The sequence below is a fragment of the Oryzias latipes genome, chromosome 14 (genome assembly GCF_002234675.1).
Source record: "Oryzias latipes chromosome 14, ASM223467v1".
NCBI classification, from domain to species: domain Eukaryota; kingdom Metazoa; phylum Chordata; class Actinopteri; order Beloniformes; family Adrianichthyidae; genus Oryzias; species Oryzias latipes.
The window spans coordinates 30,044,736-30,072,220 of NC_019872.2; the positions used below are offsets into that span (position 1 = coordinate 30,044,736).

Here is a 27,485-nt window from a genome sequence, read left to right on the forward strand (position 1 = left end):
CTAGTTGTTGAAGTGGTAGTTGTAGTAGTTGTTGGCGGTTTTGTTGTTGTAGTAGTTGTTGTTGGCGGTTTTGTTGTTGTAGTAGTAGTTGTTGGCGGTTTTGTTGTTGTAGTAGTAGTTGTTGGCGGTTTTGTTGTTGTAGTAGTAGTTGTTGGCGGTTTTGTTGTTGTAGTAGTAGTTGTTGGTGCTTTTGTTGTTGTGGTTGTTGTAGTAGTTGTGGTTGGTCCTTCTGTAGTTGTGGTTGTCATAGCAGCTGTTGTTGGTGGCTTTGTCATAGTAGTTGCTGGCATTGTAGTAATTGCTGTAGTAGTGATGGGGTTTTTTGTAGCTGTGGTCGTGTTAGACATTGTTACTGAATTTGTAATTGGGGCTGAACTTGTAGAAGTGTCTACTTTTGTGGATGGAATCGATGTTTCTCGTCGGTTATTAGTTGTGGCTGTGACTGAAACAATACTTGCATTTACTGTGGTAGTTTTGTTGGCCATTACAATATCTTTTGTTGTTAGATTTATAGATATAGTACTTGATGATGGTGAAATTGTTGCTGTGAATGAAGCACCTGTAGTTTTTGCAGTACTTGTAGATGTTGATATAATACTTGGTTTTGACATAGTAATTGCAGAGTTAGCTGAAGTTAAAGCAATAGTTGTAGTAGTAGATGGTGATGAAGTAGTAGTCACAGAGGATGAAGTACCTGTAAATGCTGATGGTGCAGCAGATGTGGATGATGGCATAGAACCTGTAGCTGGTGGGGCAACAGTAGAGGTTGATGTAGGGATGGTTGTAGATAACTGACCTGTTGTCAAACTGGATATAGAGTCTCTAATTGTAGCAGCAGATGGTGATCCAGTGGAAGCTGGAGGTAGCACTGAAGTTGGTACAACAGCCGCACTTGATGTTTTTACTGCAGTTGTTGCTGAGCTTGTATAAGTTGTTACAGCTACAGTTGCTGGTGCAGAGCCAGCAGAAATTGTTTGAAAAACTGTTGTAGGTGCAGATCTTGTTGACGTTGTCTCAGCAACTGATGTAAGAGTAAAGCTTGTTGAAGTAGTTTCAGAAACTATCTTATGTGCAGAGCTTGTGGGAGTTGTTTCAGCAACTGTTGTAGGTGCAGAGCTTGTGGAAGTTGTTTCAGCAACTGCTGTTGGTGCAGAGCTTGTTGAAGTTGCTTCAGCAACTGTTGTAGGTGCAGAGCTTGTGTAAGTTGTCTCAGCAACTGTTATAGGAGCAGAGCTTGTGGAAGTTGTTTCAGCAACTGCTGCAGGTGCAGAGCTTGTGGAAGTTGTTTCAGCAACTGTTGTAGGAGCAAAGCTTTTGGAAGATGTTTCAGCAACTGCTGTAGGAGCAGAGCTTGTTGACATTGTTTCAGCAACTGTTGTAGGAGCAGAGCTTGTGGAAGTTGTTTCAGCAACTGCTGCAGGTGCAGAGCTTGTGGAAGTTGTTTCAGCAACTGTTGTAGAGGCAGAGCTTGTGGAAGTTGTCTCAGCAACTGTTGTGGGAGCAGAGCTTGTGGAAGTTCTTTCAGCAACTGTTGTAGGAGCAGAGCTTGTGGAAGTTGTTTCAGCAACTGTTGTAGGTGCAGAGCTTGTGGAAGTTGTTTCAGCAACTGCTGTAGACGCAGAGCTTGTGAAAGTTGTCTCAGCAACTGTTATAATAGCAGAACTTGTTGAAGTTGTTTCAACAAATGCTGCAGGTGCAGAGCTTGTGGAAGATGTTTCAGTAACTGCTGTAGGTGCAGAGCTTGTGAAAGTTGTCTCAGCAACTGTTGTAGGTGCAGAGCTTGTGGAAGTTGTTTCAGCAACTGCTGTAGGTGCAGAGCTTTTGGAAGATGTTTTAGCAACTGCTGTAGGAGCAGAGCTTGTTGACATTGTTTCAGCAACTGTTGTAGGTTCAGCACTTGTGGATGTTTTTTCAGCAACTGTTGTAGGAGCAGAGCGTGTGGAAGTTGTTTCAGCAACTGTTGTAGGTGCAGAGCTTGTTGAAGTTGCTTCAGCAACTGTTGTAGGTGCAGAGCTTGTGTAAGTTGTCTCAGCAACTGTTATAATAGCAGAACTTGTTGAAGTTGTTTCAACAAATGCTGCAGGTGCAGAGCTTGTGGAAGTTTTTTCAGCAACGGTTGTATGTGCAGAGCTTGTGGAAGTTGTTTCAGCAACTGTTGTAGAGGCAGAGCTTGTGAAAGTTGTCTCAGCAACTGTTGTAGGAGAAGAGCTTTTGGAAGATATTTTATCAACTGTTGTAGGTGCAGAGCTTGTGGAAGTTGTTTCAGCAACTGTTGTAGGAGCAGAGCTTGTGTAAGTTGTTTCAGCAACTGTTGAAGGAGAAGAACTTGTGGAAGTTGTTTCAGCAACTGCTGTTGGTGCAGAGCTTGTTGAAGTTGCTTCAGCAACTCTTGTAGGTGCAGAGCTTGTGTAAGTTGTCTCAGCAACTGTTGTAGGTGCAGAGCTTGTGGAAGTTTTTTCAGCAACGGTTGTATGTGCAGAGCTTGTGGAAGTTGTTTCAGCAACTGTTGTGGGAGCAGAGCTTGTGGAAGTTGTCTCAGCAACTGTTGTGGGAGCAGAGCTTGTGGAAGTTGTTTCAGCAACTGTTGTAGGAGCAAAGCGTGTGGAAGTTGTTTCAGCAACTGCTGTAGGAGCATAGCTTTTGGAATATGTTTCAGCAACTGCTGTAGGTTCAGCACTTGTGGATGTTTTTTCAGCAACTGTTGTAGGAGCAGAGCTTGTGGAAGTTGTTTCAGCAACTGTTGTAGGTGCAGAGCTTGTTGAAGTTGCTTCAGCAACTGTGTTAGGTGCAGAGCTTGTGTAAGTTGTCTCAGCAACTGTTATAATAGCAGAACTTGTGGAAGTTGTTTCAACAACGGTTGTATGTGCAGAGCTTGTGTAAGTTGTTTCAGCAACTGTTGAAGGAGAAGAACTTGTGGAAGTTGTTTCAGCAACTGCTGTTGGTGCAGAGCTTGTTGAAGTTGCTTCAGCAACTCTTGTAGGTGCAGAGCTTGTGTAAGTTGTTTCATCAACTGTTGGAGGTGCAGAGCTTGTGGAAGTTATTTCAGCAACTGTTGTAGGAGCAGAGTTTGTGGAAGTTGTTTCAGCAACTGCTGTAGACGCAGAGCTTGTGAAAGTTGTCTCAGCAACTGTTGTAGGTGCAGAGCTTGTGGAAGATCTTTCAGCAACTGCTGTAGGAGCAGAGCTTGTGGAAGTTGTTTCAGCAACTGTTGTAGGAGCAGAGCTTGTGGAAGTTGTCTCAGCAACTGTTGTAGGTTCAGCGCTTGTGGAAGTTTTTTCAGCAACTGTTGAAGGAGCAGAGCTTGTGGAAGTTTTTTCAGCAACGGTTGTATGTGCAGAGCTTGTGGAAGATGTTTCAGCAACTGCTGTAGGTGCAGAGCTTTTGGAAGATGTTTCAGCAACTGCTGTAGGAGCAGAGCTTGTGGACGTTGTTTCAGCAACTGTTGTAGGAGCAGAGCCTGTGGAAGTTGTCTCAGCAACTGTTGTAGGAGCAGAGCTTGTGGAAGTTGTTTCAGCAACTGTTGTAGGAGCAGAGCCTGTGGAAGTTGTCTCAGCAACTGTTGTAGGAGCAGAGCTTGTTGACATTGTTTCATCAACTGTTGTAGGAGCAGAGCTTGTGGAAGTTGTTTCAGCAACTGTTGTAGGTGCAGAGCTTGTGGAAGATGTTTCAGCAACTGCTGTAGGTGCAGAGCTTTTGGAAGATGTTTCAGCAACTGTTGTAGGAGCAGAGCTTGTTGACATTGTTTCATCAACTGTTGTAGGAGCAGAGCTTGTGGAAGTTGTTTCAGCAACTGCTGTAGGTGCAGAGCTTTTGGAAGATGTTTCAGCAACTGCTGTAGGAGCAGAGCTTGTTGACATTGTTTCATCAACTGTTGTAGGAGCAGAGCTTGTGGAAGTTGTTTCAGCAACTGTTGTAGGTTCAGCGCTCGTGGATGTTTTTTCAGCAACTGTTGTAGAGGCAGAGCTTGTGGAAGTTGTTTCAGCAACTGTTGTAGGTGCAGAGCTTGTTAAAGTTGCTTCAGCAACTGTTGTAGGTGCAGAGCTTGTGGAAGTTGTTTCAGCAACTGTTGTAGAGGCAGAGCTTGTGGAAGTTGTTTCAGCAACTGTTGTAGGAGCAGAGCTTGTGGAAGTTGTTTCAGCAACTGTTGTGTGTGCAGAGCTTGTGGAAGTTGTTTCAGCAACTGTTGTAGAGGCAGAGCTTGTGGAAGTTGTTTCAGCAACTGTTGTAGGAGAAGAGCTTTTGGAAGATATTTCATCAACTGTTGTCGGAGCAGAGCTTGTGGAAGTTGTTTCTGCAACTGTTGTAGGAGCAGAGCTTGTGGAAATTGTTTCTGCAACTGTTGCAGGTCCAGAACTAGTAGAAGTTGTGTCAGCAACTGTTGTAAGAGCAGAAATTTTGGAAGTTGTTTCATCAACTGTTGGAGGTGCAGAGCTTGTGGAAGATGTTTCAGCAACTGTTGTAGGAGCAGAGTTTGTGGAAGTTGTTTCAGCAACTGCTGTAGACGCAGAGCTTGTGAAAGTTGTCTCAGCAACTGTTGTAGGTGCAGAGCTTGTGGAAGATCTTTCAGCAACTGTTGAAGGAGCAGAGCTTGTGGAAGTTGTTTCAGCAACTGCTGCAGGTGCAGAGCTTGTGGAAGATGTTTCAGCAACTGCTGTAGGTGCAGAGCTTTTGGAAGATGTTTCAGCAACTGCTGTAGGAGCAGAGCTTGTGGACGTTGTTTCAGCAACTGTTGTAGGAGCAGAGCCTGTGGAAGTTGTCTCAGCAACTGTTGTAGGAGCAGAGCTTGTGGAAGTTGTTTCAGCAACTGTTGTAGGAGCAGAGCCTGTGGAAGTTGTCTCAGCAACTGTTGTAGGAGCAGAGCTTGTTGACATTGTTTCATCAACTGTTGTAGGAGCAGAGCTTGTGGAAGTTGTTTCAGCAACTGTTGTAGGAGAAGAGCTTTTGGAAGATATTTCATCAACTGTTGTCGGAGCAGAGCTTGTGGAAGTTGTTTCTGCAACTGTTGTAGGAGCAGAGCTTGTGGAAATTGTTTCTGCAACTGTTGCAGGTCCAGAACTTGTAGAAGTTGTGTCAGCAACTGTTGTAAGAGCAGAAATTTTGGAAGTTGTTTCATCAACTGTTGGAGGTGCAGAGCTTGTGGAAGTTGTTTCAGCAACTGTTGTAGGAGCAGAGTTTGTGGAAGTTGTTTCAGCAACTGCTGTAGACGCAGAGCTTGTGAAAGTTGTCTCAGCAACTGTTGTAGGTGCAGAGCTTGTGGAAGATCTTTCAGCAACTGCTGTAGGAGCAGAGCTTGTGGAAGTTGTTTCAGCAACTGTTGTAGGAGCAGAGCCTGTGGAAGTTGTCTCAGCAACTGTTGTAGGAGCAGAGCTTGTTGACATTGTTTCATCAACTGTTGTAGGAGCAGAGCTTGTGGAAGTTGTTTCAGCAACTGTTGTAGGAGCAGAGCTTGTGGAAGTTGTCTCAGCAACTGTTGTAGGTGCAGAGCTTGTGGAAGTTGTTTCAGCAACGGTTGTATGTGCAGAGCTTGTGGAAGTTGTTTCAACAACTGTTGTAGAGGCAGAGCTTGTGGAAGTTGTCTCAGCAACTGTTGTAGGTGCAAAGGTTGTAGAAGTTGTTTTAGCAACTGTTGTAGGTGCAAAGCCTGTGGAAGTTGTCTCAGCAACTGTTGTCGGAGAAGAGCTTGTGGAAGTTGTTTCTGCAACTGTTGTAGGAGCAGAGCTTGTGGAAGTTGTTTCTGCAACTGTTGCAGGTCCAGAACTTGTAGAAGTTGTGTCAGAAACTGTTGTAAGAGCAGAAATTTTGGAAGTTGTTTCATCAACTGTTGTAGGTGCAGAGCTTGTGGAAGTTGTTTCAGCAACTGTTGTAGGAGCAGAGTTTGTGGAAGTTGTTTCAGCAACTGTTGTAGGAGCAGAGCTTGTGGAAGTTGTCTCAGCAACTGTTGTAGGAGCAGAGCTTGTAGAAATTGTTTCAGCAACTGTTGTAGGAGCAGAGCTTGTTGACATTGTTTCAGCAACTGTTGTAGGTTCAGCGCTTGTGGAAGTTTTTTCAGCAACTGTTGTAGGAGCAGAGCTTGTGGAAGTTGTCTCAGCAACTGTTGTAGGAGCAGAGTTTGTGGAAGTTGTTTCAGCAACTGCTGTTGACGCAGAGCTTGTGAAAGTTGTCTCAGCAACTGTTGTAGGTGCAGAGCTTGTGGAAGTTGTCTCAGCAACTGTTGTAGGAGCAGAGCTTGTAAAAATTGTTTCAGCAACTGTTGTAGGAGCAGAGCTTGTTGACATTGTTTCAGCAACTGCTGTAGGTGCAAAGCCTGTAGAAGTTGTCTCAGCAACTGTTGTAGGACCAGAGCTTGTGGAAGTTGTTTCTGCAACTGTTGCAGGTCCAGAACTTGTAGAAGTTGTGTCAGCAACTTTTGTATGAGCAGAAATTTTGGAAGTTGTTTCATCAACTGGTGGAGGTGCAGAGCTTGTGGAAGTGGTTTCAGCAACTGTTGTAGGAGCAGAGTTTGTGGAAGTTGCTTCAGCAACTGCTGTAGACGCAGAGCTTGTGAAAGTTGTCTCAGCAACTGTTGTAGGTGCAGAGCTTGTGGAAGATCTTTCAGCAACTGCTGTAGGAGCAGAGCTTGTGGAAGTTGTCTCAGCAACTGTTGTAGGTGCAGAGCTTGTGGAAGTTTTTTCAGCAACGGTTGTATGTGCAGAGTTTGTGGAAGTTGTTTCAGCAACTGCTGTAGACGCAGAGCTTGTGAAAGTTGTCTCAGCAACTGTTGTAGGTGCAGAGCTTGTGGAAGATCTTTCAGCAACTGCTGTAAGAGCAGAGCTTGTGGAAGTTGTTTCAGCAACTGTTGTCGGAGCAGAGCTTGTGGAAATTGTCTCAGCAACTGTTGTAGGAGCAGAGCTTGTAGAAATTGTTTTAGCAACTGTTGTAGGAGCAGAGCTTGTTGACATTGTTTCAGCAACTGTTGTAAGAGCAGAGCTTGTAGAAATTGTTTCAGCAACTGTTGTAGGAGCAGAGCTTGTTGACATTGTTTCAGCAACTGTTGTAGGAGCAGAGCTTGTGGAAGTTGTTTCAGCAACTGTTGTAGGAGCAGAGCTTGTGGAAGTTGTCTCAGCAACTGTTGTAGGAGCAGAGCTTGTAGAAATTGTTTCAGCAACTGTTGTAGGAGCAGAGCTTGTTGACATTGTTTCAGCAACTGTTGTAGGTTCAGAGCTTGTGGATGTTTTTTCAGCAACTGTTGAAGGAGCAGAGCTTGTTGACATTGTTTCAGCAACTGTTGTAGGTTCAGAGCTTGTGGAAGTTGTTTCAGCAACTGCTGCAGGTGCAGAGCTTGTGGAAGTTTTTTCAGCAACGGTTGTAAAGGCAGAGCTTGTGGAAGTTGTGTCAGCAACTGTTGTAGAGGCAGAGCTTGTGGAAGTTGTTTCAGCAACGGTTGTTTGTGCAGAGCTTGTGGAAGTTGTTTCAGCAACTGTTGTAGAGGCAGAGCTTGTGGAAGTTGTCTCAGCAACTGTTGTAGGTGCAAAGGTTGTGGAAGTTGTTTCAGCAACTGTTGTAGGTGCAAAGCCTGTGGAAGTTGTCTCAGCAACTGTTGTCTCAGCAACTGTTGTCGGAGCAGAGCTTGTGGAAGTTGTTTCTGCAACTGTTGTAGGAGCAGAGCTTGTGGAAGTTGTTTCTGCAACTGTTGTAGGAGCAGAGCTTGTGGAAGTTGTTTCAGCAACTGTTGTAAGAGCAGACATTTTGGAAGTTGTTTCAGCAACTGTTGTAGGAGCAGAGTTTGTGGAAGTTGTTTCAGCAACTGCTGTAGACGCAGAGCTTGTGAAAGTTGTCTCAGCAACTGTTGTAGGTGCAGAGCTTGTGGAAGATCTTTCAGCAACTGCTGTAGGAGCAGAGCTTGTGGAAGTTGTTTCAGCAACTGTTGTAGGAGCAGAGCTTGTGGAAGTTGTCTCAGCAACTGTTGTAGGAGCAGAGCTTGTAGAAATTATTTCAGCAACTGTTGTAGGAGCAGAGCTTGTTGACATTGTTTCAGCAACTGTTGTAGGTGCAGAGCTTGTGGAAGTTGTTTCAGCAACGGTTGTATGTGCAGAGCTTGTGGAAGTTGTTTCAGCAACTGTTGTAGAGGCAGAGCTTGTGGAAGTTGTCTCAGCAACTGTTGTGGGAGCAGAGCTTGTGGAAGTTGTTTCAGCAACTGTTGTAGGAGCAGAGCTTGTGGAAGTTGTTTCAGCAACTGTTGTAGGTGCAGATCTTGTGGAAGTTGTTTCAGCAACTTCTGTAGACGAAGAGCTTGTGAAAGTTGTCTCAGCAACTGTTGTAGGTGCAGAGCTAGTGGAAGTTGTTTCAGCAACTGCTGTAGGAGCATAGCTTGTGGAAGTTGTCTCAGCAACTGTTAAAGGATCAGAGTTTGTTGACATTGTTTCAGCAACTGTTGTAGGTGCAGAGCTTATGTAAGTTGTCTCAGCAACTGTTATAATAACAGAACTTGTGGAAGTTGTTTCAACAAATGCTGCAGGTGCAGAGCTTGTGGAAGTTGTTTCAGCAACTGTTGTAGAGGCAGAGCTTGTGGAAGTTGTCTCAGCAACTGTTGTAGAGGCAGAGCTTGTGGAAGTTGTTTCAGCAACTGTTGTATGTGCAGAGCTTGTGGAAGTTGTTTCAGCAACTGTTGTAGAGGCAGAGCTTGTGGAAGTTGTTTCAGCAACTGTTGTATGTGCAGAGCTTGTGGAAGTTGTTTCATCAACTGTTGGAGGTGCAGAGCTTGTGGAAGTTGTTTCAGCAACTGCTGTAGACGCAGAGCTTTTGAAAGTTGTCTCAGCAACTGTTGTAGGTGCAGAGCTTGTGGAAGTTGTTTCAGCAACTGCTGTAGGAGCAGAGCTTGTGGAAGTTGTCTCAGCAACTGTTGTAGGAGCAGAGCTTGTAGAAATTGTTTCAGCAACTGTTGTAGGAGCAGAGCTTGTTGACATTGTTTCAGCAACTGTTGTAGGTTCAGCGCTTGTGGATGTTTTTGCAGCAACTGTTGAAGGAGCAGAGCTTGTGGAAGTTGTTTCAGCAACGGTTGTAGATGCAGAGCTTGTGGAAGTTGTCTCAGCAACTGTTGTAGGTGCAAAGGTTGTGGAAGTTGTTTCAGCAACTGTTGTAGGTGCAAAGCCTGTGGAAGTTGTCTCAGCAACTGTTGTCGGAGCAGAGCTTGTGGAAGTTGTTTCTGCAACTGTTGTAGGAGCAGAGCTTGTGGAAGTTGTTTCTGCAACTGTTGTAGGAGCAGAGCTTGTGGAAGTTGTTTCTGCAACTGATGCAGGTCCAGAACTTGTAGAAGTTGTGTCAGCAACTGTTGTAAGAGCAGAAATTTTGGAAGTTGTCTCAGCAACTGTTGTAGGAGCAGAGCTTGTGGAAGTTGTTTCAGCAACTGTTGTAGGTGCAGAGCTTGTGGAAGTTGTTTCAGCAACTTCTGTAGACGAAGAGCTTGTGAAAGTTGTCTCAGCAACTGTTGTAGGTGCATAGCTTGTGGAAGATGTTTCAGCAACTGCTGTAGGTGCAGAGCTTGTGGAAGTTGTTTCAGCAACTGTTGTATAGGCAGAGCTTGTGGAAGTTGTTTCAGCAACTGTTGTATGTGCAGAGCTTGTGGAAGTTGTTTCAGCAACTGTTAAAGGATCAGAGCTTGTTGACATTGTTTCAGCAACTGTTGTAGGTTCAGCGCTTGTGGATGTTTTTTCAGCAAGTGTTGTAGAGGCAGAGCTTGTGGAAGTTGTTTCAGCAACTGTTGTATGTGCAGAGCTTGTGGAAGTTGTTTCAGCAACTGTTGTATGTGCAGAGCTTGTGGAAGTTGTTTCATCAACTGTTGGAGGTGCAGAGCTTGTGGAAGTTGTTTCAGCAACTGCTGTAGGAGCAGAGCTTGTGGAAGTTGTCTCAGCAACTGTTGTAGGAGCAGAGCTTGTAGAAATTGTTTCAGCAACTGTTGTAGGAGCAGAGCTTGTTGACATTGTTTCAGCAACTGTTGTAGGTTCAGCGCTTGTGGATGTTTTTTCAGCAACTGTTGAAGGAGCAGAGCTTGTGGAAGTTGTCTCAGCAACTGTTGTAGGTGCAAAGGTTGTGGAAGTTGTTTCAGCAACTGTTGTAGTTGCAAAGCCTGCGGAAGTTGTCTCAGCAACTGTTGTCGGAGCAGAGCTTGTGGAAGTTGTTTCTGCAACTGTTGTAGGAGCAGAGCTTGTGGAAGTTGTTTCTGCAACTGATGCAGGTCCAGAACTTGTAGAAGTTGTGTCAACAACTGTTGTAAGAGCAGAAATTTTGGAAGTTGTCTCAGCAACTGTTGGAGGTGCAGAGCTTGTGGAAGTTGTTTCAGCAACTGTTGTAGGAGCAGAGTTTGTGGAAGTTGCTTCAGCAACTGCTGTAGACGCAGGGCTTGTGAAAGTTGTCTCAGCAACTGTTGTAGGAGCAGAGCTTGTAGAAATTGTTTCAACAACTGTTGTAGGAGCAGATCTTGTGGAAGTTGTTTCAGCAACTGTTGTAGGTGCAGAGCTTGTGGAAGTTGTTTCAGCAACTGTTGAAGGAGCAGAGCTTGTGGAAGTTGTCTCAGCAACTGTTGCAGGTGCAGAGCTTGTGGAAATTGTTTCAACAACTGTTGTAGGAGCAGAGCTTGTAGAAATTGTTTCAGCAACTGTTGTAGAGGCAGAGCTTGTGGTAGTTGTCTCAGCAACTGTTGTGGGAGCAGAGCTTGTGGATGTTGTTTCAGAAACTGTTGTAGGAGCAGAGCTTGTGGAAGTTGTTTCAGCAACTGTTGTAGGTGCAGAGCTTGTGGAAGTTGTTTCAGCAACTGCTGTAGGTGCAGAGCTTGTTGAAGTTGCTTCAGCAACTGTTGTAGGTGCAGAGCTTGTGTAAGTTGTCTCAGCAACTGTTATAATAGCAGAACTTGTGGAAGTTGTTTCAGCAACTGTTGTAGGAGCAGAGCTTGTGGAAGTTTTTTCAGCAACGGTTGTAGGTGCAGAGCTTGTGGAAGTTTTTTCAGCAACTGTTGTAGAGGCAGAGCTTGTGGAAGTTGTCTCAGCAACTGTTGTAGGTGCAAAGGTTGTGGAAGTTGTTTCAGCAACTGTTGTAGGTGCAAAGCCTGTGGAAGTTGTCTCAGCAACTGTTATAATAGCAGAACTTGTGGAAGTTGTTTCAGCAACTGTTGTAGGAGCAGAGCTTGTGGAAGTTTTTTCAGCAACTGCTGTAGGAGCAGAGCTTGTGGAAGTTGTTTCAGCAACTGTTGTAGGTGCAAAGCCTGTGGAAGTTGTCTCAGCAACTGTTGTCGGAGCAGAGCTTGTGGAAGTTGTTTCTGCAACTGTTGTAGGAGCAGAATTTTTGGAAGTCGTTTCATCAACTGCTGTAGACGCAGAGCTTGTGAAAGTTGTCTCAGCAACTGCTGTAGGAGCAGAGCTTGTGGAAGTGGTCTCAGCAACTGTTGTAAGTTCTGCATTTGTGGAAGTTGTTTCAGCAACTGTTGTAGGTCCAGAGCTTGTAGAAGTTGTGTCAGCAACTGTTGTAGGTGCAGAGCTTGTAGAAATTGTTTCAACAACTGTTGTAGGAGCAGATCTTGTGGAAGTTGTTTCAGCAACTGTTGTAGACGCAGGGCTTGTGAAAGTTGTCTCAGCAACTGTTGTAGGAGCAGAGCTTGTAGAAATTGTTTCAACAACTGTTGTAGGTGCAGATCTTGTGGAAGTTGTTTCAGCAACTGTTGTAGGAGCAGAGCTTGTAGAAATTGTTTCAACAACTGTTGTAGGAGCAGAGCTTGTGGAAGTTGTTTCAGCAACTGTTGTAGGAGCAGATCTTGTGGAAGTTGTTTCAGCAACTTTTGTAGGAGCAGATCTTGTTGACATTGTTTCAGCAACTGTTGAAGGAGCAGAGCTTGTGGAAGTTGTCTCAGCAACTGTTGCAGGTGCAGAGCTTGTGGAAGTTGTTTCAGCAACTGTTGTAGGAGCAGAGCTTGTGGAAGTTGTCTCAGCAACTGTTGTAGGTGCAGAGCTTGTAGAAATTGTTTCAACAACTGTTGTAGGAGCAGAGCTTGTAGAAATTGTTTCAACAACTGTTGTAGGAGCAGAGCTTGTGGAAGTTGTTTCAGCAACTGTTGTAGGAGCAGAGCTTGTGGAAGTTGTTTCAGCAACTGTTGTAGAGGCAGAGCTTGTGGTAGTTGTCTCAGCAACTGTTGTGGGAGCAGAGCTTGTGGATGTTGTTTCAGAAACTGTTGTAGGAGCAGAGCTTGTGGAAGTTGTTTCAGCAACTGTTGTAGGTGCAGAGCTTGTGGAAGTTGTTTCAGCAACTGCTGTAGGTGCAGAGCTTGTTGAAGTTGCTTCAGCAACTGTTGTAGGTGCAGAGCTTGTGTAAGTTGTCTCAGCAACTGTTATAATAGCAGAACTTGTGGAAGTTGTTTCAGCAACTGTTGTAGGAGCAGAGCTTGTGGAAGTTTTTTCAGCAACTGTTGTAGAAGCAGAGCTTGTGGAAGTTGTCTCAGCAACTGTTGTAGGTGCAAAGGTTGTGGAAGTTGTTTCAGCAACTGTTGTAGGTGCAAAGCCTGTGGAAGTTGTCTCAGCAACTGTTGTCGGAGCAGAGCTTGTGGAAGTTGTTTCTGCAACTGTTGTAGGAGCAGAAATTTTGGAAGTCGTTTCATCAACTGCTGTAGACGCAGAGCTTGTGAAAGTTGTCTCAGCAACTGTTGTAGGTGCAGAGCTTGTGGAAGTGGTCTCAGCAACTGTTGTAGGTGCAGAGCTTGTGGAAGTTGGTTCAGCAACTGTTGTAAGTTCTGCATTTGTGGAAGTGGTTTCAGCAACTGTTGTGGGTCCAGAGCTTGTGGAAGTGGTCTTATTAACTGTTGTGGGAGCAGAGCTTGTGGAAGTTGTTTCAGCAACTGTTGTAGGTGCAGAGCTTGTGGAAGTTGTTTCAGCAACTGTTGTAGGTTCTGCATTTGTGGAAGTTGTTTCAGCAACTGTTGTAGGTCCAGAGCTTGTAGAAGTTGTGTCAGCAACTGTTGTAGGTGCAGAGGTTGTGGAAGTTGCCTCAGCAACTGCTGTAGATGCAGAGCTTGTGAAAGTTGTCTCAGCAACTGTTGTGGGAGCAGAGCTTGTGGAAGTTGTTTCAGCAACTGTTGTAGGTCCAGAGCTTGTAGAAGTTGTGTCAGCAACTGTTGTAGATGCAGAGGTTGTGGAAGTTGCCTCAGCAACTGCTGTAGACGCAGAGCTTGTGAAAGTTGTCTCAGCAACTGTTGTAGGTGCAGAGCTTGTGGAACTTTTTTCAGCAACAGTTGTAGGAGCAGAGCTTGTGGAAGTTGTTTCAGCAACTGTTGTAGGTGCCGAGCTTGTGGAAGTTGTTTCAGCAACTATTGTAGGTGCAGAGCTTGTTAAAGTTGTTTCTGCAACTGTTGTAGGTGCAGAGCCAGTGGAAGTTGTTTCAGCAATTGTTGTAGGTGCAGAGCTTGTGGAAGTTGTTTCAGCAACTGTTGTAGGTGCAGAGCTTGTAGAAGTTGTTTCAGCAACTTTTGTAGGTGCAGAGCTTGTTAAAGTTGTTTCTGCAACTGTTGTAGGTGCATAGCTTGTAGAAGTTGTATCAGCAACTGTTGTAGGTGCAGAGCTTGTTAAAGTTGTTTCTGCAACTGTTGTAGGTGCAGAGCTTGTAGAAGTTGTTTCAGCAACGGTTGTAGGTTCAGCGCTTGTTGAAGTTGTTTCTACAACTGTAGTAGGTACAGAGCTTGTGGAAGTTGTTTCAGCAACTGTTGTAGGTTCAGCGCTTGTGGAAGTTGTTTCAGCAACGGTTGTAGGTGCAGAGCTTGTGTAAGTTGTTTCAGCAACTTTTGTAGGTGCAAAGTTTGAGGAAGTTGTTTCTGCAACTGTTGTAGGTGCAGAGCTTGTGGAAGTTGTTTCAGCAACTGTTGTAGGTCCAGAGCTTGTAAAAGTTGTGTCAGCAACTGTTGTAGATGCAGAGGTTGTGGAAGTTGCCTCAGCAACTGCTGTAGACGCAGAGCTTGTGAAAGTTGTCTCAGCAACTGTTGTAGGTGCAGAGCTTGTGGAAGTTGTTTCAGCAACGGTTGTAGGTGCCGAGCTTGTGGAAGTTGTTTCAGCAACTGTTGTAGGTGCAGAGCTTGTTAAAGTTGTTTCTGCAACTGTTGTAGGTGCAGAGCTTGTGGAAGTTGTTTCAGCAACTGTTGTAGGTGCAGAGCTTGTGGAAGTTGTTTCAGCAACTGTTGTAGGTGCAGAGCTTGTAGAAATTGTTTCAACAACTGTTGTAGGAGCAGAGCTTGTGGAAGTTGTTTCAGCAACTGTTGTAGGAGCAGATCTTGTGGAAGTTGTTTCAGCAACTGTTGTAGGAGCAGATCTTGTTGACATTGTTTCAGCAACTGTTGAAGGAGCAGAGCTTGTGGAAGTTGTCTCAGCAACTGTTGCAGGTGCAGAGCTTGTGGAAGTTGTTTCAGCAACTGTTGTAGGAGCAGAGCTTGTGGAAGTTGTCTCAGCAACTGTTGTAGGTGCAGAGCTTGTAGAAATTGTTTCAACAACTGTTGTAGGAGCAGAGCTTGTGGAAGTTGTTTCAGCAACTGTTGTAGGAGCAGAGCTTGTGGAAGTTGTTTCAGCAACTGTTGTAGAGGCAGAGCTTGTGGTAGTTGTCTCAGCAACTGTTGTGGGTGCAGAGCTTGTGGATGTTGTTTCAGAAACTGTTGTAGGAGCAGAGCTTGTGGAAGTTGTTTCAGCAACTGTTGTAGGTGCAGAGCTTGTGGAAGTTGTTTCAGCAACTGCTGTAGGTGCAGAGCTTGTTGAAGTTGCTTCAGCAACTGTTGTAGGTGCAGAGCTTGTGTAAGTTGTCTCAGCAACTGTTATAATAGCAGAACTTGTGGAAGTTGTTTCAGCAACTGTTGTAGGAGCAGAGCTTGTGGAAGTTTTTTCAGCAACGGTTGTAGGTGCAGAGCTTGTGGAAGTTTTTTCAGCAACTGTTGTAGAGGCAGAGCTTGTGGAAGTTGTCTCAGCAACTGTTGTAGGTGCAAAGGTTGTGGAAGTTGTTTCAGCAACTGTTGTAGGTGCAAAGCCTGTGGAAGTTGTCTCAGCAACTGTTATAATAGCAGAACTTGTGGAAGTTGTTTCAGCAACTGCTGTAGGAGCAGAGCTTGTGGAAGTTGTCTCAGCAACTGTTGTAGGTGCAAAGGTTGTGGAAGTTGTTTCAGCAACTGTTGTAGGTGCAAAGCCTGTGGAAGTTGTCTCAGCAACTGTTGTCGGAGCAGAGCTTGTGGAAGTTGTTTCTGCAACTGTTGTAGGAGCAGAAATTTTGGAAGTCGTTTCATCAACTGCTGTAGACGCAGAGCTTGTGAAAGTTGTCTCAGCAACTGTTGTAGGTGCAGAGCTTGTGGAAGATCTTTCAGCAACTGCTGTAGGAGCAGAGCTTGTGGAAGTTGTTTCAGCAACTTTTGTAAGTGCAGAACTTGCGGGAGTTGTTTTAGAAACTGTTGCAGGTCCAGAGCTTGTGGAAGTTGGTTCAGCAACTGTTGTAAGTTCTGCATTTGTGGAAGTGGTTTCAGCAACTGTTGTGGGTCCAGAGCTTGTGGAAGTTGTTTCAGCAACTGTTGTAGGTTCTGCATTTGTGGAAGTTGTTTCAGCAACTGTTGTAGGTCCAGAGCTTGTAGAAGTTGTGTCAGCAACTGTTGTAGGTGCAGAGGTTGTGGAAGTTGCCTCAGCAACTGCTGTAGATGCAGAGCTTGTGAAAGTTGTCTCAGCAACTGTTGTGGGAGCAGAGCTTGTGGAAGTTGTTTCAGCAATTGTTGTAGGTCCAGAGCTTGTAGAAGTTGTGTCAGCAACTGTTGTAGATGCAGAGGTTGTGGAAGTTGCCTCAGCAACTGCTGTAGACGCAGAGCTTGTGAAAGTTGTCTCAGCAACTGTTGTAGGTGCAGAGCTTGTGGAACTTGTTTCAGCAACAGTTGTAGGAGCAGAGCTTGTGGAAGTTGTTTCAGCAACGGTTGTAGGTGCCGAGCTTGTGGAAGTTGTTTCAGCAACTATTGTAGGTGCAGAGCTTGTGGAAGTTGTTTCAGCAACTGTTGTAGGTGCAGAGCTTGTAGAAGTTGTTTCAGCAACTTTTGTAGGTGCAGAGCTTGTTAAAGTTGTTTCTGCAACTGTTGTAGGTGCAGAGCTTGTTAAAGTTGTTTCTGCAACTGTTGTAGGTGCAGAGCTTGTGAAAGTTGTTTCAGCAACTGTTGTAGGTGCAGAGCTTGTAGAAGTTGTATCAGCAACGGTTGAAGGTTCAGAGCTTGTGGAAGTTGTTTCTACAACTGTTGTAGGTACAGAGCTTGTGGAAGTTGTTTCAGCAACTGTTGTAGGTGCAGAGCTTGTTAAAGTTGTTTCTGCAACTGTTGTAGGTGCAGAGCTTGTAGAAGTTGTTTCAGCAACGGTTGTAGGTTCAGCGCTTGTTGAAGTTGTTTCTACAACTGTAGTAGGTACAGAGCTTGTGGAAGTTGTTTCAGCAACTGTTGTAGGTTCAGCGCTTGTGGAAGTTGTTTCAGCAACGGTTGTAGGTGCAGAGCTTGTGTAAGTTGTTTCAGCAACTTTTGTAGGTGCAAAGTTTGAGGAAGTTGTTTCTGCAACTGTTGTAGGTGCAGAGCTTGTGGAAGTTGTTTCAGCAACTGTTGTAGGTGCAAAGCTTGTGGAAGATTTTTCAGCAACTGTTGTAGGTGCAAAGCTTGTGGAAGATTTTTCAGCAACTGTTGTAGGTGCAGAGCTTGTGGGGGTTGTTTCACCAACGGTTGAAGGATCAGAGCTTGTGGAAGTTGTTTCAGCAACTGTTGTAGGTCCAGAGCTTGTAAAAGTTGTTTCAGCAACTGTTGTAAATGCAGAGGTTGTGGAAGTTGCCTCAGCAACTGCTGTAGACGCAGAGCTTGTGAAAGTTGTCTCAGCAACTGTTGTAGGTGCAGAGCTTGTGGAAGTTGTTTCAGCAACGGTTGTAGGTGCCGAGCTTGTGGAAGTTTTTTCAGCAACTGTTGTAGGTGCAGAGCTTGTTAAAGTTGTTTCTGCAACTGTTGTAGGTGCAGAGCTTGTGGAAGTTGTTTCAGCAACTGTTGTAAGTGCAAAGCTTGTGGAAGTTGTTTCAGCAACTGTTGTAGGTGCAGAGCTTGTAGAAGTTGTTTCAGCAACTTTTGTAGGTCCAGAGCTTGTTAAAGTTGTTTCTGCAACTGTTGTAGGTGCAGAGCTTGTTAAAGTTGTTTCTGCAACTGTTGTAGGTGCAGAGCTTGTGGAAGTTGTTTCAGCAACTGTTGTAGGTGCAGAGCTTGTAGAAGTTGTATCAGCAACGGTTGTAGGTTCAGCGCTTGTTGAAGTTGTTTCTACAACTGTAGTAGGTACAGAGCTTGTGGAAGTTGTTTCAGCAACTGTTGTAGGTGCAGAGCTTGTGGAAGTTGTTTCAGCAACGGTTGTAGGTGCAGAGCTTGTGTAAGTTGTTTCAGCAACTTTTGTAGGTGCAAAGTTTGAGGAAGTTGTTTCTGCAACTGTTGTAGGTGCAGAGCTTGTGGAAGTTGTTTCAGCAACTGTTGTAGGTGCAAAGCTTGTGGAAGATTTTTCAGCAACTGTTGTAGGTGCAGAGCTTGTGGGGGTTGTTTCACCAACGGTTGTAGGTTCAGCGCTTGTGGAAGTTGTTTCAACAGCTGTTGTAAGTGCAGAGCTTGTTAAAGTTGTTTCTGCAACTGTTGTAGGTGCAGAGCTTGTGGAAGTTGTTTCAGCAACTGTTAAAGGTGCAGAGCTAGTGGAAGTTGATTCAGCAACTATTGTAGAAGAGGTGCTTGTGGAAGTTGTTTGTGTAACTGTTGTAGGTGCAGAGCTTGTGGAAGTGTCTACAGCAACGCTTGTAGGATCAGAGCTTGTGGAGGTTGTTTCAGCAACTGCTGTAAGTGCAACGCTTGTGGATGTTTTTTCAGCAACTGTTGTAGGTAGAGAGTTTGTGGGGGTTGTTTCACCAACGGTTGAAGGATCACAGCTTGTGGAAGTTGTTTCAGCAACGGTTGTAGGTTCAGCGCTTGTGGAAGTTGTTTCAGCAACGGTTGTAGGCGCAGAGTTTGTGGAAGTTGTTTCAGCAACTGTTGTAGGAGCAGAGCTTGAGGAAGTTGATTCAGCAACGTTTGTAGGTTCAGCGCTTGTAGAAGTTGTGTCAGCAACTGTTGTAGATGCAGAGGTTGTGGAAGTTGCCTCAGCAACTGCTGTAGACGCAGAGCTTGTGAAAGTTGTCTCAGCAACTGTTGTAGGTGCAGCGCTTGTGGAAGTTGTTTCAGCAACTGTTGTAGAAGCAGTGCTTGTGGAAGTTGTTTCAGCAACTGTTGTAGGTGCAGAGCTTGTGGAAGTTGTTTCAGCAACTGTTGTAGGATCAGAGCTTGTGGAAGTTGTTTCAGCAACGGTCGTAAGCGCAAAGTTTGTGGAAGTTGTTTCAGCAACTGTTGAAGGTGCAGAGCTTGTGGAAGTTGATTCAGCAACTGTTGTAGGATCAGAGCTTGTGGAAGTTGTTTCACCAACTGTTGTAGGTGCAGAGTTTGTGGAAATTGTTTCAGCAACAGTTGAAGGTGCAGAGCTTGTGAGAGTTGTTTCAGCAACTGTTGTAGGTTCAGCGCTTGTGAAAGTTGTTTCAGCAACGGTTGTAGGCGCAGAGTTTGTGGAAATTGTTTCAGCAACAGTTGAAGGTGCAGAGCTTCTGGAAGTTGATTCAGCAACTGCTGTAGGAGCAGAGCTTGAGGAAGTTGATTCAGCATCGTTTGTAGGTTCAGCGCTTGTGGAAGTTGTTTCAGCAACGGTTGAAGGATCAGAGCTTGTGGAAGTTGTTTCAGCAACGGTTGTAGGTTCAGCCCTTGTGGAAGTTGTTTCAGCAACGGTTGTAGGATCAGAGCTTGTGGAAGTTGTTTCAGCAACGGTTGTAGGTGCAGAGCTTGTGGGAGTTGTTTCCGCAACTGTTGAAGGTGCAGAGCTTGTGGAAGTTGTTCCAGCAACGGTTGTAGGATCAGAGCTTGTGGAAGTTGTTTCAGCAACTGTTGTAGGTGCAGAGCTTGTGGAAGTTGTTTCAGCAACGGTTGTAGGATCAGAGCTTGTGGAAGTTGTTTCGGCAACGGTTGTAGGATCAGAGCTTGTGGAAGTTGTTTCAGCAACTGTTGTACGCGCAGAGCTTGTGGAAGTTGTTTCAGCAACGGTTGTAGGTTCAGTGCCTGTGGAAGTTGTTTCAGCCACGGTTGTAGGTGCAGTGTTTGTGTAAGTTGTTTCAGCAACTGTTGAAGGTGCAGAGCTTGTGGAAGTTGTTTCAGCAACTGTTGAAGGTGCAGAGCTTGTGGAAGTTTTTTCAGCAACTGTTGAAGGTGCAGAGCGTGTTGAAGTTGATTCAGCAACTGTTGTAGGAGCAGAGCTTGAGGAAGTTGTTTCAGCAAAGTTTGTAGGTTCAGCGCTTGTGGAAGTTGTTTCAGCAACGGTTGTAGGATCAGAGCTTGTGGAAGTTGTTTCAGCAACTGTTGTATGTGCAGAGCTTGTGGAAGTTGTTTCAGCAACTGTTGTAGAAGCAGTGCTTGTGGAAGTTGTTTCAGCAACGGTTGTAGGATCAGAGCTTGTGGAAGTTGTTTCAGCAACGGTTGTAGGATCAGAGCTTGTGGAAGTTGTTTCAGCAACTGTTGTATGTGCAGAGCTTGTGGAAGTTGTTTCAGCAACTGTTGTAGAAGCAGTGCTTGTGGAAGTTGTTTCAGCAACGGTTGTAGGATCAGACCTTGTGGAAGTTGTTTCAGCAACGGTAGTAGGTTCAGCGCTTGTGGATGTTTTTTCAGCAACTGTTGTAGGTGCAGAGCTTGTCAAAGTTGTTTCAGCAACTGTTATAAGTGTAGAGGTTGTGGAAGTTGTTTCACCAACGGTTGAAGGACCAAAGCTTGTGGAAGTTGTTTCAGCAACTGTTGTAGAAGCAGTGCTTATGGAAGTTGTTTCAGCAACGGTTGTATGATCAGAGCTTGTGGAAGTTGTTTCAGCAACGGTTGTAGGTTCAGCGCTTGTGGAAGTTGTTTCAGCAACGGTTGTAGGATCAGAGCTTGTGGAAGTTGTTTCAGCAACGGCTGTAGGTTCAGCGCTTGTGGAAGTTGTTTCAGCAACTGTTGTAGAAGCAGTGCTTGTGGAAGTTGTTTCAGCAACGGTCGTAGGCGCAGAGTTTGTGGAAGTTGTTTCAGCAACGGTTGTAGGATCAGAGCTTGTGGAAGTTGTTTCAGCAACGGCTGTAGGTTCAGCGCTTGTGGAAGTTGTTTCAGCAACTGTTGTAGAAGCAGTGCTTGTGGAAGTTGTTTCAGCAACGGTCGTAGGCGCAGTGCTTGTGGAAGTTGTTTCAGCAACGGTTGTAGGATCAGAGCTTGTGGAAGTTGTTTCAGCAACGGTTGTAGGTTCAGCGCTTGTGGAAGTTGTTTCAGCAACGGTTGTAGGATCAGAGCTTGTGGAAGTTGTTTCAGCAACGGCTGTAAGTTCAGCGCTTGTGGAAGTTGTTTCAGCAACTGTTGTAGGTGCAGAGCTTGTCAAAGTTGTTTCAGCAACTGTTGTAGAAGCAGTGCTTTTGGAAGTTGTTTCAGCAACGGTCGTAGGCGCAGAGTTTGTGGAAGTTGTTTCAGCAACTGTTGAAGGTGCAGAGCTGGTGGAAGTTGATTCAGCAACTGTTGTAGGATCAGAGCTTGTGGAAGTTGTTTCACCAACTGTTGTAGGTGCAGAGCTTGTGGAAGTTGTTTCAGCAACTGCTGTAGGAGCAGAGCTTGTGGAAGTTGTTTCAGCAACTGTTGTAGGTGCAGAGCTTGTCAAAGTTGTTTTAGCAACTGTTGTAGAAGCAGTGCTTGTGGAAGTTGTTTCAGCAACGGTTGTAGGATCAGAGCTTGTGGAAGTTGTTTCAGCAACGGCTGTAGGTTCAGCGCTTGTGGAAGTTGTTTCAGCAACTGTTGTAGAAGCAGTGCTTGTGGAAGTTGTTTCAGCAACGGTCGTAGGCGCAGTGCTTGTGGAAGTTGTTTCAGCAACGGTTGTAGGATCAGAGCTTGTGGAAGTTGTTTCAGCAACGGTTGTAGGTTCAGCGCTTGTGGAAGTTGTTTCAGCAACGGTTGTAGGATCAGAGCTTGTGGAAGTTGTTTCAGCAACGGCTGTAGGTTCAGCGCTTGTGGAAGTTGTTTCAGCAACTGTTGTAGGTGCAGAGCTTGGCAAAGTTGTTTCAGCAACTGTTGTAGAAGCAGTGCTTTTGGAAGTTGTTTCAGCAACGGTCGTAGGCGCAGAGTTTGTGGAAGTTGTTTCAGCAACTGTTGAAGGTGCAGAGCTTGTGGAAGTTGATTCAGCAACTGTTGTAGGATCAGAGCTTGTGGAAGTTGTTTCACCAACTGTTGTAGGTGCAAAGCTTGTGGAAGTTGTTTCAGCAACTGCTGTAGGAGCAGAGCTTGTGGAAGTTGTCTCAGCAACTGTAGTAGAAGCAGTGCTTGTGAAAGTTGTTTCAGCAACGGTTGTAGGATCAGAGCTTGTGGAAGTTGTTTCAGCAACGGTAGTAGGTTCAGCGCTTGTGGAAGTTGTTTCGGCAACGGTTGTAGGATCAGAGCTTGTGGAAGTTGTTTCAGCAACTGTTGTACGCGCAGAGCTTGTGGAAGTTGTTTCAGCAACGGTTGTAGGTTCAGCGCTTGTGGAAGTTGTTTCAGCAACTGTTGTAAGTGCAGTGCTTGTGGAAGTTGTTTCAGCAACGGTTGTAGGATCAGAGCTTGTGGAAGTTGTTTCTGCAACGGTTGTAAGTTCAGCGCTTGTGGAAGTTGTTTCGGCAACGGTTGTAGGATCAGAGCTTGTGGAAGTTGTTTCACCAACTGTTGTAGGTGCAGAGCTTGTGGAAGTTGTTTCAGCAACTGCTGTAGGAGCAGAGCTTGTGGAAGTTGTCTCAGCAACTGTTGTAGAAGCAGTGCTTGTGGAAGTTGTTTCAGCAACGGTTGTAGGATCAGAGCTTGTGGAAGTTGTTTCAGCAACGGCTGTAGGTTCAGCGCTTGTGGAAGTTGTTTCAGCAACTGTTGTAGAAGCAGTGTTTGTGTAAGTTGTTTCAGCAACTGTTGAAGGTGCAGAGCTTGTGGAAGTTGTTTCAGCAACTGTTGAAGGTGCAGAGCTTGTGGAAGTTGTTTCAGCAACTGTTGAAGGTGCAGAGCTTGTTGAAGTTGATTCAGCAACTGTTGTAGGAGCAGAGCTTGAGGAAGTTGTTTCTGCAACGTTTGTAGGTTCAGCGCTTGTGGAAGTTGTTTCAGCAACGGTTGTAGGATCAGAGCTTGTGGAAGTTGTTTCAGCAACTGTTGTATGTGCAGAGCTTGTGGAAGTTGTTTCAGCAACTGTTGTAGAAGCAGTGCTTGTGGAAGTTGTTTCAGCAACGGTTGTAGGATCAGAGCTTGTGGAAGTTGTTTCAGCAACGGTTGTATGATCAGAGCTTGTGGAAATTGTTTCAGCAACGGTTGTAGGTTCAGCGCTTGTGGAAGTTGTTTCAGCAACGGTTGTAGGATCAGAGCTTGTGGAAGTTGTTTCAGCAACGGCTGTAGGTTCAGCGCTTGTGGAAGTTGTTTCTGCAACTGTTGTAGAAGCAGTGCTTGTGGAAGTTGTTTCAGCAACGGTCGTAGGCGCAGAGTTTGTGGAAGTTGTTTCAGCAACGGTTGTAGGATCAGAGCTTGTGGAAGTTGTTTCAGCAACGGTTGTAGGATCAGAGCTTGTGGAAGTTGTTTCAGCAACTGTTGTAGGTGCAGAGCTTGTGGAAGTTGTTTCAGCAACTGTTGTAGAAGCAGTGCTTATGAAAGTTGTTTCAGCAACGGTTGTATGATCAGAGCTTGTGGAAGTTGTTTCAGCAACGGTTGTAGGTTCAGCGCTTGTGGAAGTTGTTTCAGCAACGGTTGTAGGATCAGTGCTTGTGGAAGTTGTTTCAGCAACGGTCGTAGGCGCAGTGCTTGTGGAAGTTGTTTCAGCAACGGTTGTAGGATCAGAGCTTGTGGAAGTTGTTTCAGCAACGGTTGTAGGTTCAGCGCTTGTGGAAGTTGTTTCAGCAACGGTTGTAGGATCAGAGCTTGTGGAAGTTGTTTCAGCAACGGCTGTAGGTTCAGCGCTTGTGGAAGTTGTTTCAGCAACTGTTGTAGGTGCAGAGCTTGTCAAAGTTGTTTCAGCAACTGTTGTAGAAGCAGTGCTTGTGGAAGTTGTTTCAGCAACGGTCGTAGGCGCAGAGTTTGTGGAAGTTGTTTCAGCAACTGTTGAAGGTGCAGAGCTTGTGGAAGTTGATTCAGCAACTGTTGTAGGATCAGAGCTTGTGGAAGTTGTTTCACCAACTGTTGTAGGTGCAGAGCTTGTGGAAGTTGTTTCAGCAACTGCTGTAGGAGCAGAGCTTGTGGAAGTTGTCTCAGCAACTGTTGTAGAAGCAGTGCTTGTGGAAGTTGTTTCAGCAACGGTTGTAGGATCAGAGCTTGTGGAAGTTGTTTCAGCAACGGTAGTAGGTTCAGCGCTTGTGGAAGTTGTTTCGGCAACGGTTGTAGGATCAGAGCTTGTGGAAGTTGTTTCAGCAACTGTTGTACGCGCAGAGCTTGTGGAAGTTGTTTCAGCAACGGTTGTAGGTTCAGCGCTTGTGGAAGTTGTTTCAGCAACTGTTGTAAGTGCAGTGCTTGTGGAAGTTGTTTCAGCAACGGTTGTAGGATCAGAGCTTGTGGAAGTTGTTTCTGCAGTGGTTGTAAGTTCAGCGCTTGTGGAAGTTGTTTCGGCAACGGTTGTAGGATCAGAGCTTGTGGAAGTTGTTTCAGCAACTGTTGTACGCGCAGAGCTTGTGGAAGTTGTTTCAGCAACGGTTGTAGGTTCAGTGCCTGTGGAAGTTGTTTCAGCCACGGTTGTAGGCGCAGTGTTTGTGTAAGTTGTTTCAGCAACTGTTGAAGGTGCAGAGCTTGTGGAAGTTGTTTCAGCAACTGTTGAAGGTGCAGAGCTTGTGGAAGTTATTTCAGCAACTGTTGAAGGTGCAGAGCTTGTTGAAGTTGATTCAGCAACTGTTGTAGGAGCAGAGCTTGAGGAAGTTGTTTCAGCAACGTTTGTAGGTTCAGCGCTTGTGGAAGTTGTTTCAGCAACGGTTGTAGGATCAGAACTTGTGGAAGTTGTTTCAGCAACTGTTGTATGTGCAGAGCTTGTGGAAGTTGTTTCAGCAACTGTTGTAGAAGCAGTGCTTGTGGAAGTTGTTTCAGCAACGGTTGTAGGTTCAGCGCTTGTGGAAGTTGTTTCAGCAACTGTTGTAGAAGCAGTGCTTGTGGAAGTTGTTTCAGCAACGGTTGTAGGATCAGAGCTTGTGGAAGTTGTTTCAGCAACGGTTGAAGGACCAGAGCTTGTGGAAGTTGTTTCAGCAACGTTCGTAGGTTCAGCGCTTGTGGAAGTTGTTTCAGCAACGGTTGTAGGATCAGAGCTTGTGGAAGTTGTTTCAGCAACTGTTGTAGGTGCAGAGCTTGTGGAAGTTGTTTCAGCAACTGTTGTAGAAGCAGTGCTTGTGGAAGTTGTTTCAGCAACGGTTGTAGGTTCAGCGCTTGTGGAAGTTGTTTCAGCAACGGTTGTAGGATCAGAGCTTGTGGAAGTTGTTTCAGCAACGGCTGTAGGTTCAGCGCTTGTGGAAGTTGTTTCAGCAACTGTTGAAGGTGCAGAGCTTTTTGAAGTTGTTTCAGCAACTGTTGTAGGATCAGAGCTTATGGAAGTTGTTTCAGCAACTTTTGTAGAAGCAGTGCTTGTGGAAGTTGTTTCAGCAACGGTTGTAGGTTCAGCGCTTGTGGAAGTTGTTTCAGCAACTGTTGTAGGATCAGAGCTTGTCGAAGTTGTTTCAGCAACAGTTGTAGGATCAGAGCTTGTGGAAGTTGTTTCAGCAACGGTTGTAGGGTCAGCGCTTGTGGAAGTTGTTTCAGCAACGGTTGTAGGATCAGAGCTTGTGGAAGTTGTTTCAGCAACTGTTGTAGGTGCAGAGCTTGTCGAAGTTGTTTCATCAACTGTTGTAGAAGCAGTGCTTGTGGAAGTTGCTTCAGCAACTGTTGTAGGATCAGAGCTTGTGGAAGTTGTTTCAGCAACTGTTGTAGAAACTGTGCTTGTGGAAGTTGTTTCAGCAACTGTTGAAGGTGCAGAGCTTTTTGAAGTTGTTTCAGCAACTGTGTTAGGAGCAGAGTTTGAGGAAGTTGATTCAGCAACGTTTGTAGGTTCAGCGCTTGTGGAAGTTGTTTCAGCAACGGTTGTAGGATCAGAGCTTGTGGAAGTTGTTTCAGCAACTGTTGTAGGTGCAGAGCTTGTGGAAGTTGTTTCAGCAACTTTTGTAGAAGCAGTGCTTGTGGAAGTTGTTTCAGCAACGGTTGTAGGTTCAGCGCTTGTGGAAGTTGTTTCAGCAACTGTTGTAGGATCAGAGCTTGTGGAAGTTGTTTCAGCAACAGTTGTAGGATCAGAGCTTGTGGAAGTTGTTTCAGCAACGGTTGTAGGGTCAGCGCTTGTGGAAGTTGTTTCAGCAACGGTTGTAGGATCAGAGCTTGTGGAAGTTGTTTCATCAACTGTTGTAGAAGCAGTGCTTTTGGAAGTTGCTTCAGCAACTGTTGTAGGATCAGCGCTTGTGGAATTTGTTTCAGCAACTGTTGTAAGTGCAGTGCTTGTGGAAGTTGTTTCAGCAACGGTTGTAAGATCAGAGCTTGTGGAAGTTGTTTCAGCAACTGTTGTAGGTCTAGCGCTTGTGGAAGTTGTTTCAGCAACTGTTGTAAGTGCAGAGCTAGTGGAAGTTGTTGCAGCAACTTTTGTAGAAGAGGTGCTTGTGGAAGTTGTTTCAGCAGCTGTTGTAGGTTCAGAGCTTGTGGAAGTTGTTTCAGCAACCGTTGTAGGTTCAGCACTTGTGGAAGTTGTTTCAGCAACTGTTGTAGGTGCAGAGCTTGTGGAAGTTGTTTCAGAAACTGTTGTAGGTGCAGAGCTTGTGGAAGTTGTTTCAGCAACTGTTGTAGGTTCAGCACTTGTGGAAGTTGTTTCAGCAACCGTTGTAGGTTCAGCACTTGTGGAAGTTGTTTCAGCAACTGTTGTAGGTTCAGCACTTGTGGAAGTTGTTTCAGCAACTGTTGTAGGTTCAGCGCTTGTGGAAGTTGTTTCAGCAACTGTTGTAGGATCAGCACTTTTGGAAGTTGTTTCAGCAACCGTTGTAGGTTCAGAGCTTGTGGAAGTTGTTTCAGAAACTGTTGTAGGTGCAGAGCTTGTGGAAGTCGTTTCAGCAACTTTTGTAGGTGCAGAGCTTGTGGAAGTTGATTCAGCAACTGTTGTAGGATCAGAGCTTGTGGAAGTTGTTTCAGCAGCTGTTGTAGGTTCAGAGCTTGTGGAAGTTGTTTCAGCAACCGTTGTAGGTTCAGCACTTGTGGAAGTTGTTTCAGCAACTGTTGTAGGTGCAGAGCTTGTGGAAGTTGTTTCAGCAACTGTTGTAGGTGCAGAGCTTGTAGAAGTTGTTTCAGCAACTGTTGTAGGTGCAGAGCTTGTGGAAGTTGTTTCAGCAACTTTTGTAGGTTCAGCACTTGTGGACGTTGTTTCAGCAACTGTTGTAGTTTCAGCACTTGTGGTAGTTGTTTCAGCAACTGTTGTAGGTTCAGCACTTGTGGAATTTGTTTCAGCAACTGTTGTAAGTTCAGCACTTGTAGAAGTTCTTTCTGCAACTGTTGTAGGTGCAGAACTTGTGGTTGTGGTGGGAATAGTGTTGCATGAGCTGGTGGAGCAGCAGGTTGGTCCGGTGGTGATGGAACCAACGTTCTGCATGAAAGGCAGGTTTCCCAGGTTGGCTGCAACTGCACATGTGTTAGGAGATGTGCAGCCCAGAGCTGGATATGTTGTGGAGCCGTTGGTCACTGGGAAGAAAGATTTAAGATGTCAACTTGTGAAAAGGCTGGACTAAAGCCACAGTCAGAAAAGGAAACTCCAATCCAGTTCCTTCTTTGATTGATAAGTCTCTAAAATTTCTATTTGAAAAAATCCCTAATATTCGATCTTTTCCTCTGTGGAACCTCACTAAAACTCACAGGTTGCTTGGAAGCAGCTGGTCTGGTCTCCAGAACACGGAACTGTAGAGCTGCACTGAGAGGTGGTCGGGTCACAGACGAGACACATCAGGCCGTTAGCAGACTGAGGGGTAGGAACTGAAACACAAGACAACATAGTTGGTTATGTCCAAAGATGAAAAGGTCTTCACAGAGCAGATCTGACAGCTCTGGAGATGATTTGAACTCACAGGCCAACGTCTGGGAGTTGCAGTTGTCGGAGTCGCAGCACTGAGCCGATGCAATGGCACTGGAATAACCCAAGTTGACGGAAAACGTTGCCGTTCCAGCCGTGGGACAAAGAGAAGGAGCAGCACAGTCCTTGTAGACCTGTGTTCCTGAAGCTCCAGGTGAAGAGGCTGCAGAGTCAAAGACAGTTGGTTCTACTGATGGAAACCCCACAGAACTTTCCAGAACAGCTTCAGGCTTTCACTGTACGGTCATGAGAGGAGAGGAGGATACCTGTGATGGAAGCGGTTATACACAT

At 45.3% G+C, this 27,485-nt stretch overlaps 1 protein-coding gene across 1 annotated transcript; it reads right to left on the bottom strand.

Moving 5' to 3' along the window:
- LOC105358677 (mucin-5AC-like) lies at positions 1-27,485 on the bottom strand. Its single transcript, XM_023962808.1, has 11 exons — positions 27,461-27,485; positions 27,190-27,357; positions 26,981-27,097; positions 26,639-26,809; positions 23,595-23,911; positions 15,156-15,917; positions 13,938-13,948; positions 12,867-13,260; positions 5,625-5,891; positions 695-822; positions 1-328 (listed from the first exon to the last, which is right to left on the bottom strand). The coding sequence occupies exons 1-11, from the start codon at positions 27,483-27,485 to the stop codon at positions 1-3; spliced, it is 2,688 nt and encodes an 895-aa protein (XP_023818576.1).